This window comes from Hyposmocoma kahamanoa, unplaced genomic scaffold (genome assembly GCF_003589595.1).
Source record: "Hyposmocoma kahamanoa isolate Upper Pololo Valley unplaced genomic scaffold, ASM358959v1 88, whole genome shotgun sequence".
NCBI classification, from domain to species: Eukaryota; Metazoa; Arthropoda; class Insecta; order Lepidoptera; family Cosmopterigidae; genus Hyposmocoma; species Hyposmocoma kahamanoa.
Window position 1 is genome coordinate 8,660,224 of NW_020654466.1, and position 10,048 is coordinate 8,670,271.

The 10,048-nt window shown below is 34.1% G+C and overlaps 1 protein-coding gene across 2 annotated transcripts in view; it reads left to right on the top strand.

Moving 5' to 3' along the window:
• The window catches only part of LOC113235851, a 272,302-nt gene extending 263,066 nt beyond the window's left edge, over positions 1–9,236 (top strand). The window contains exons 8-9 of one of the 2 annotated variants that reach the window (XM_026471774.1): positions 5,203–5,390; positions 8,174–9,236. In XM_026471774.1, coding sequence (XP_026327559.1) covers positions 5,203–5,390; positions 8,174–8,387 — 402 coding nt within the window. In that variant the 3' untranslated portion in view covers positions 8,388–9,236. The remainder of the gene's footprint in view (positions 1–5,202; positions 5,391–8,173) is intronic. The other variant, XM_026471773.1, reaches the window with a different exon arrangement.
• Positions 9,237–10,048: the final 812 nt, after the last annotated feature.

Genomic DNA, 10,048 nt, shown 5'->3' on the forward strand with positions numbered 1-10,048 from the left:
TCTTTTGTTAAAAGAAATGTATACTTTATTCAGTAGATAATATGTTCTATAATATATTGCATTTTATAAAATGCGCCGACCGCCGCCACTTACTGCAGCTTCGTTCTCATTTATAGATAGATTTCCTTATTTTGTACGGGATAAAGTTTATATTGCATTGTTCGTTGTAATGCATTGCCGCGTCGCGTTGCGTAGCGCTGCCCGGCGGCGGCAATGTGAGGCAACCCTTAAAATTTATATTTGTCTGAATAATATAGGTTTCACTAAGCTACACTTTGAAAGCTTATACACGATTTTCATTTCAACAATAATTTTGAGGCATAATACGATATTGCAAGCCGTCAATCTACGAAAAAGCTACGCTAAAAATGTGTACAGAAACCGCATAAAACTCAGCAGAAATTATATTCAGTTCAACTTGTCAATATGATAATAATATGTTGCTAGCTTGTTTCATGTCCTGGAGCACTTAAATATGATTAGGATTACCACCGACCACGGATAGCGTAGTCAAGATGGCAACATACTATTCAAAGTGATTATATTCCAAAAATAAAAGAAGCATCAATACGATAACAAGAAGAAAGTTGCAAAAGTGTATATAGTTACTATTGATGCAAAGATCGAAAAAACTCTTACAAAAATTCGTAACATATATATACTCGCAAAGTATGACTCTCCTTCTGATGCAGTCGGATAAAAACACCATTTTATTCAATTAAATGAATTAAATGTATTATATACTTTAAAGAGTGCACAAAGCTTTATGGGCCAAAATATTTTGGACAAGGATATGATGTTCTTAATGGACTCAACGCAAATGAAAACTGGCAAATAAATCGATCGCTCTTACGTAAAGAATCGTATGCTCAAATTCGCAACTTTACAGAAGAACGTTTTAATGTATTAAAAGGATGAGCAAGAATTAGCATATTACCTGCGATTCTTGAAGTATTGCAATCAAATTTGATATAAACTCATTATTTCTAATGCTTTGCCATTTTATTGCTTGGTATAATAAACTTACGTAGAAATAAAGTGATTTATGAACAAATGCACCTATTTTTTTGGCTTACTGCAGATTACGTGACAGGTCGAAATATTTCACAATTACTGCTATGAGAGAGATTCAGGTAGGGAAAAAAATATAAAGAAAACACTTCACTCAAAGAATTATAAAAGTAGAGGCGCTTATTGGAGTGGGGCGAATGTGTTGCTGTCACACAATCGCATGTTCACGATGACTTGCGAATGTCACGCTATACTCGAGCCTTCCTGTACCATCTTGCAAACAACACGGAAACGTGTTTTGTACGTGGTTTTTGTCACTAACATCAACATTTTTTACGTTACAAAATAGAAAAAGAAAATTTGCACCCTTGGTTATAAAGCTATATATGCAAAATGACAACTGTTCAAGTGAAAGATTTAAATATTCTATGAAGAAAAATAGTCGATAACTATTTTATGCATAGGGCAGTTGGGTAATTTTCAGATTACTTTTTCTCTATCTGATTTCCGCGGCAATTTTTCATTATTCAAATATTCTAGAATATTATTATATAAAGTAGTATCCGGAAATATTATTTTCACCTCACTAGCTTTCTTTCTCATTAGAAATCTGCGCGCAAAAGAATTTTTTTCGTGCTAGCGTGGAACAGATTTTTGAAATTCGAACTTGTCCATGGACTGTGGCGCACTTTCATGCGATGAAAAAAAACATAATGACACGTTCAATTACGCGATTTGTCGATCATTATTTATGTAATATAAATCCGTTGGTATATTTTATTCTTAGTATTGTTGACATTAAATTGACAACGGTAACTAATTTTGTTTATTAAAACTAATTTGTTCAGTCGTTTTTCTTTCATCTAACGTTTTCCTCGCTATAGTGAGGTCAAAAGTTGCGTGTTTCGCATGCTACGCTCAGGATTATATTCAGCTTCAATCTTAGAATCCTTCGCTTGCTCAGGTTTCAATACAAGTGCTCGTATCAAACAATAACTTTGCAGCCTTATGCAAGGCTGCCTTATGAAAGTTAAAAACAAATAACTATTAATATTTCAAATCTCAAATAATAAAAATTGTCACCGAAATTAGATAGACAATCAAACCTGAAAATTGCCCAGTTGTAAAGCTTCATGTGGTTCGTATTATTTTTATAACTTTAGTGTGATAAAAGCCCTTTTGACTTACATTCACGTGTGGCTTTATACAAAGGACATATCTTGTTTATTGATATTTAAATTATGGGAAAATAAAAGATAAATTCCATTAATTTCCATTTTTCAACATTTCTTGTATCTAAATGTAAATATTTTTTTAATAAATTCATTTGAAGACTTTTTCTAATTATTCTACTTCTTGGATTTGAAAAGCAGCACAGTGCAATGTATGCACAAACTTTGACAAAGTTTCAAAATTGATTATTCAAATATAGGCGAAGTCAGTTAATTAACTCCGCGTGTCCCGAATTTGTTGCGCCTTATCCAGAAGTATTTATACAGGATCCTTCTTTATTAAATAACTTATTTAATAAATAATACTAATTTATTAAACATTGAAGTATTAATTAAACTTAAAAAACAGCACATCCCACCAATAACAATGGAGATAAAATTTTGGAATATTTAACATTTTATATTAAAAAATAACGTTCGAAATTACAGTAATATGTAGTTATCATTGTTGCAATGAATAGTATTATCCGGCCTGGCTAGGAGCGCGAGCGTAACCGAATAGCCCAATAATCGACCAAACTATTCGGCCTGATTAACGTGAAAATTAGCACAAAAAATACTACTTATTAACTTTACTAACAAAAAAGGTACTTTAATATTCAATTTTATAATTTAAATTAATGACTTTATGAATAAAATGGTTGTTTATTTCTCTTCACTTTGATTAACTTTTAACAACTTGCTTTTATTTTTGTTTGCAAGTAATAAGTACTTCGTTGATTTTGTTAGCGTTTATTTAGTCATGAATAAACTACATAGTAATTTTCATTTGATAATATGTCACAAAAATATGTTGGTTATGTTACATTTCTTTTCATTTTTAACCGACTTAAAAGAAAAAGGATATTTTTGTATATATGCTACGCGATACGATTAGTGAACAGATTTGGATAATTATTTTTTGTTGGAAAGAGGGTACTTCAGTATTGGTCTCATTTAAATTTGAAGGGAATTTTCTGCCCCTAAGGGTGGCAAGCTAGGGGATGAATCCGGTTTCGTGCACTTTCCGGTAACCGATTACAATAAAACTTTTGAAATAAATGTAATTCCATGAACTTTGGAGATCTTTTTGTTTTAGATAAAATAGCGACAAAAAGCGCTTTTATGAACTTACAGTATATGTGCAGCAGTTTCTTTCTTTTATCGTATCGATGATATGCAATATACTGTTTGTCATCGTGGTAAAAGGATATACCAATCGGCGTAAGATACTCTCCCATAGTCACCTGAGTTGCACCAGACATACGGGAAAGCACGTGTTCAGCAATAATAAAAGATAAATGATAATTTCGGTGTTTTTTCTTGTTTTCTCATCCTGTTTTTAGATATTCAACCGAATAGTGATTCAATATTCGGTGTTCGGCCGAATAACAAAAACCAGGTTGTATAAGCCGAATACATAACAGTAGCCGAATATGCAACGCTAGTCGTTATACATTAAAATATTATTTGTTGTTTTTAAATCTATTACGTCACTTACCTAAAAATTATTTTACGCATTACATCACTTTATTATGAGGATGCCAGTCGTTATTGACATAATTTGATTCAGAATTTAATGATCGAAGTTGTGACAAAAATATAATTATTATTTACGTCACAACTTCGATCATTAAATAATAATTATATTTTCGTCACAAATACAGTACTGATAAGGTTTGATCACCAGTGACAGCTAGTACACGGGCGCTCTTTGTGAACACGCTTGATCCGATTAGGTATACACACGCAAGCGCGCGGCAAACTCGCGTGGTTAGATTTAAGTTCGAACACACGTTATACGAGCATCAACTGCGTGCTTCAAGATTGAGGTACGTGCGCCGCCATTTTGTTGTATTTTTGATCGTGCGCTTTCAGCGCTAGATGCACGTGGGTTGAAAGAACGATCATTTCTAATACTGATCTATTTATTGATGAAATCTATAATATCACGTCCATTTTCAAACTGAGCCAGTGCGCACGTCAACGCGCGGTGTTTACACTGCTAACACGAGTTTAAAGTAACGCCTAACGCATAATGTATACTAGCTGTCAAATTATCGCAAATTCTTGAATGGTTACCCCTGTATAATATCACCAGCGAACGTAGATTATGAAAATTAAAGCCAAGCATATGCTATTATAACTTCCTTGTCGTCTCGTCTTTAACTTATTTCATAATCGTATTCTTAGCTGGGGTATAATTTTATTACGCTATAATTCTACCTTTGAAATTTAAATTTCCAATATTAAAAAACTTTTTCTTTTGTAATACCAAATGTCGGAACGAACAAGTCGTGCGCCTGGTGGTAAGCGACACGCCTATCCATAACAGTTGCGTGCCACTCATAGCTTATAATGGCAAAGAACTTACGGGCACTGCCACTGTGTCCGTTACCCTGAGACAAGTTGACAAGTCCTACGTGCCTGTAATTTCACCAGCACCCTTGCCCTTCGAAACCGGACAGCAGTAATGCTTACATGATGGCAGTACTTCTCCGGACTCTTTCACAAGGAGCTCTATTGTTTTTGTTTTTAAAATTGTTTTACAAATTGGTCTTGTTGGTAAGTTTACGAAATCAACAATGACGCCTTTAGTAATGCATCAATACGTATACATGAAATGCCGGGTATGAATGTTCTCGAAGCAGAAAATTTCTGCTTTCGCGCCAGTAATTTTTATTGACACGCACGTGTCACGATTGTGGCGCTGCAACAGCGCTTCTAAATATTGTATGAAAATTAGTAGTGGCGGGACCACCGCACCACATTGTTAACACTGCAGCGCTTCTATTAGCATCTAATTTGAAGGCGCCTTTACTTCTCGTCTGTATAAAAAGAAAATTGAACTATATCTCTGTGGTTGAAGTTCATAGAAATGTCTTTGTTTTTTTAAGCTAAATAAAAAAAATATACTTCGCATTACAGCAAAGATTTCTAATGATTTCAAAAAGATTTAAATAAAACTGTTCTTTTACAGCACATGCGTTGGTCCCACACGCACACACAGAGTCTGGAGTGTGAAGAGCATCTACTGGCACGGTGTAACCGACCGCGCGTCAATTCTGCCATTTTCGTATCTGCTGAGCCAGCTGGCTTCCCTGGGTTTGACGCTGGCGAATTCCTGAGACGACACGGTTCACAGTCGACACTATGTCGCAAGGCCAGGTGAGTTCCAATGACATTTATTTGAATCCGTCTGCAATTATATTGAGTACAAATTTTGTAGTAGTGTGTAGCAAGATTTACAAATTAAAGATGAAACACAATCTTTGAGTTTAAGAATAAAAAAAAAACAAAAAATATTCATTATAGTTTTTTTCCGGAAACAAAATATCCACAAAAATATTATGTTACTGAAAATAGTACGGTGAACCTCATAAACTCTTCTAGCCTCCCCAGCAAACTGCTCGTACAATGGGATAAGCGCTAAAATATACATTAAAATACAAATATGCCCTCAGTTTCGTACGAAAAATATAATTGGGATTATTTGAAATAGTTTTCTGAATACCCTATGGTCCTATAGAACATAATTAATTATAGCGCTATATTTGAATGCGATATTTTCATTACAATTTACACTGAGTGTTTACGTGATCATACGCCTATTGTCTGGGTCCGAATGACTTCACATAAAAACGCACTTAAGGTTTGAGACGGTGTAAAATGAAAACAAAAAGTGTTAGATAATCAGGAATCGTTTTATTTAGTAGTCTACTAGTCCGACTCTTACGTAGTGATGCGCAAAGTAATTATAATTAATAATGTAGTTGTAATTAATAAAATACCGCAAAATGGGTTGGGTACTCTTACACTGTACTATGTACGTAGAGTACGTATATGCATCGGCAAAAGTACGCAACCCTTTTTTGATAGGATTTCGTTTATCGGTCGCACAAATCTCTCTCGCAAAGTTCACAATTTCTCGTATCCAGTTCCAGCTTCATGACACCACATATGGTATGAAGAGCATTCAGTCCAATCTTCACGTATATAATATGTACATATAGGCTCTCTATAAATTTCTTGACACCTTGGGCACCTATGTATCATTCTGGTAATTTAACATTTTTTATATTTTTGTCTTGTTTTTGGTCTTACTTTTTATAACAATTAACTATTATAAAAAATAGTGAAAATTACGTGCGGACTGTTACACACTGCACCCATTTCAGAATAAAATTACTATTAGCGCCATACGTTGCAAGTGACCAGAAACGTTTGCAGTTTAGCCTCTAGATAAGTTTTCTTGAGCGATTTGGTACAAAGTCAGTTTTCAAAACATTATTATGTTTAAACTAGTCTTTGTCAAAATTTGAAACCATTAAAAAGTTGTAAGCAAATACATAAAAATGTTTAGACTTACGCAGTTTTTAATTTTAAATATTTTTTTTTTCGCACAACATCTCCAGTTTCTAGCACTACAAAATGACACTGAAGTTATAGCGTCTTGTCAACAACTTCGTGGCAATCGACATTATTAGTACATTTTTATGTAAACGTAGTCTTAGAATACACGAAAGGTACACGATGTTAGATATACATAGATATTCTATTCATAATAATTAAGTTAAGTTAATCAAGTGATATAAAATAGTTATGGAGAATAGTTTTACCTTATAAGGAAAATATAAAACAAATTTATTTACTGCAGCTTATACCGCTAAACTTGTGCTTAATAAATCCAATATTACTCATTATCTCAGCTTAATAGGGAAACTAATAGAACTTGTAGATTGTTGGCAATGAAATTGTTTTTTTCCGAATTTAATAAATTTATGCATATATTTCTTTAACGTACTTCACTAACTTTCTTAACCAATTTTTAAAAGGAGGACGTTTTCAATTCGACTGTATTTTTTGTGTGTATGTTACGCGATTACTCTGCCGCTTTTTAACCGATTTCCATGTTTTTTTTGTAAGAAAGGGGGTATCTCAATAGTCGTCTAATTTAAAGAAAATACTCTACCCCTAAGGGTGGAAAATTAGGGATGAATCCGATTTATTGGATGTGACCCACTTTTCGTAAATCAATTTCAATAAAACTTGGCAAAGAGATGTAATTCCATAAACTTTTGAGGTCAGTTTTTTTATAAAAAATTATAATTATTCAAATAAGGAAATCACCACACTTATCGACACGGTTTCGCATTAAGCCAGATGGAAAAATCTTTATGTCTGTTTAAATAAGAGCGAAAATGGCATGATGAAAATCGCGTCAGCGAACCGAATAGAAGCGACACGCTTTTTCTGACCGGCTTAATGATATTCCGCGTGAATACATGTGGCGAGTTCCTAAGCCAACGTTTCGGGTACCTGTACCTACAGGTGCCGTTGTCACGGTACTCGCAGTTTATTTGAAAGAAAAAAATACACGATTTATATGCGAAAAACAATTTCTTTTCCAACAATCTATACGTTCTGTTACTTTTCCTATTAAGTCGACACATTGTTACAATCGCGTAAGAGTTTTACTTGTAAAATGTCATTCGCGAGCATCCATTTTGTTTCTCACAGCTTTCAAGCTGTAACACATTAACTTCATATTAAATTAAATCGAAGTCAAAAACCAAATTATTCAAACAATTTTCTACATTCTAATATTTCTTATTTACATAATTCTCAAGCTCTCGCTCATATTTACATAATTCTAAGGTTTACGATGTCAAGGCTGGAAATATTGATCATCATGTTAATTTACTGTCATTCCTAAACAGGGGGCCCTAATCTCGAAGCACGAAATCCGTAGTTACGGCCGTTTTCCCACTATAGAAAACTTACAGACTTGAGTTTCGATCGCGGCTAGAATTAAGAATGTATGACAACGGGATTTGACAGTTTCAAACGGGCCTGTTTTTTCGTTGACGGACTTCGAGAGTAGTTCCGCAGGTCATCCACAGTAGGGCCCCAGAGTTCTCTAGTTTTATTGATTGTATTTGTTTGTTCAGGTCTGCTGACAACATCCCCCTCACAACGATGAGTGAGTCATCAGAACGCCTTTGCAAATCCAAGCCGCCACGAGAAGAGACTATTAATGAGGAAGCCAAGTCTGATGATAGCGGCAGTGTCGAGACGGTGAAGCACTTTGGATTGCCTATCCTTTCTGTCTCAGGCCCTTCTCCCCCAGATGAGGACTATGATCAGATAGATGAGTATCTGTAGCATTTTCATACAAGTTTCCAGCTCAAATATGTGCTGGAAAAAATGAGGCCGCCCTGGCCTAGCCCCGCACAAAGTCCTAAAGCTGATGACTAGACTGTAGCACTATATTGCACTGGACTTCTTCTATGAACATTTATAAGTTTTGTGATACGAAGTCTACGTCATTATCTAGCTAGGAAGTGACGAGTGATTTAAAGCGGACTCTATAGGCGCCATAACGAATTCCGATGGATTTCGGTTGAATTCTCAAAAATCTACAGTTACTTTAAATGAGTGTCTTGTCAAGGGACCATAGTTTTTAGCATGGTGTGTTTATTTCTCTATAATATTTTTGTATCTAAACTATCTCGTGTCTCTATTGAGTATTTAATGATGAGTGTTTATTATAAATTATCGGCGATTAGAATTTTAAAATTCACATTTTTAATATAAATATTTAAGAACTGCACAATCAATAATATTTAAATTTACAGTGCCACTCTTAACTTTATTAATGCTAAACGGACTAAACTAAGTCTATTACGATGTTCTCTTAGGCAAATTTGTAATATAAGTATTGTCTATAAATTGTATGAAAATTACTGTATTATAAGCCTACAGTAAATTAGACGTTTCGTTTGTATTCCTACCTTAGTTACTAGCGTACTGAGTGTATTGTAAAACTTTGTCTGTAATTTTTTACCCTTAACATAATAATTACGCAAATGTAATACTTATGTAGTCTCTTTTAGAGTGTAGATGTATGAAACGATTTGAAGGTTGAACTTTGGTCCAATGAAACGTATTAACTGCACAGGTGTTTTAGAAAGTAAGATACAGTACTGAGGTTTGGATATCATCAGAGTGCGTATCGATTGTGCTAGATGATCTTAGTGATATTGTAAAAGGCGTGTAGCTAATATTTTTGTAATAAAAAAAATACTAGTATAATTGCTAAAGTCCCCCGAATCCTCTACAAGAAAAACGCTGTGAATAATTTATGTTCTTCTATCAGGCAAGTATAAATATATAACTCCGTACAAATGTAGCAGCGTGGTTTATATGTGTGAGCGAGCCGTGTACGAACGCGCAAATTCGCATAATCTCGCGATGCATTCGCGTAGCATAGCAGTGGTCGTCTCACGCGCCTTTCGTTATTATGCGAATTTTTTCGTTTCTATGGAGCTACCATTCTTGTTTTATTATACCGCACACTGAGAATGACAGTGACACAAAGCAAAATTTATGATTTTGAATAATGAGCAAATAAAGTTCTGAAAATTGTGATAACTGCAATTTCTTACTCAACGAAGAGTTTTGAATGCGGTTTTCAGCTAAAAGGGAACCTATATAGTATATAGTTTCAGAAGTATTATACAAATTTTCACCTACTTAATAATAAAATAAAGGTGTTTTTGAGAATTTCGTTTAGTATTACTATTGCTCGCATAATCTTTTCATGCATATTAACATTTCTTTTCAAATAAACAAATTTTGCCATTTTAAACTTCGAAAATAAAAGGACCTATTACTCTATATATAGGATAAATATCTCTATAATCTTATCCACTAACCAGCGTAGATCTGGCTCAGAAATCCTGAACTATATTAGTCCTAATACAAAACTACTGCAAAACGACACTATCCAAGAAATGACGATACTCTTCACGGTGTTACCAGTA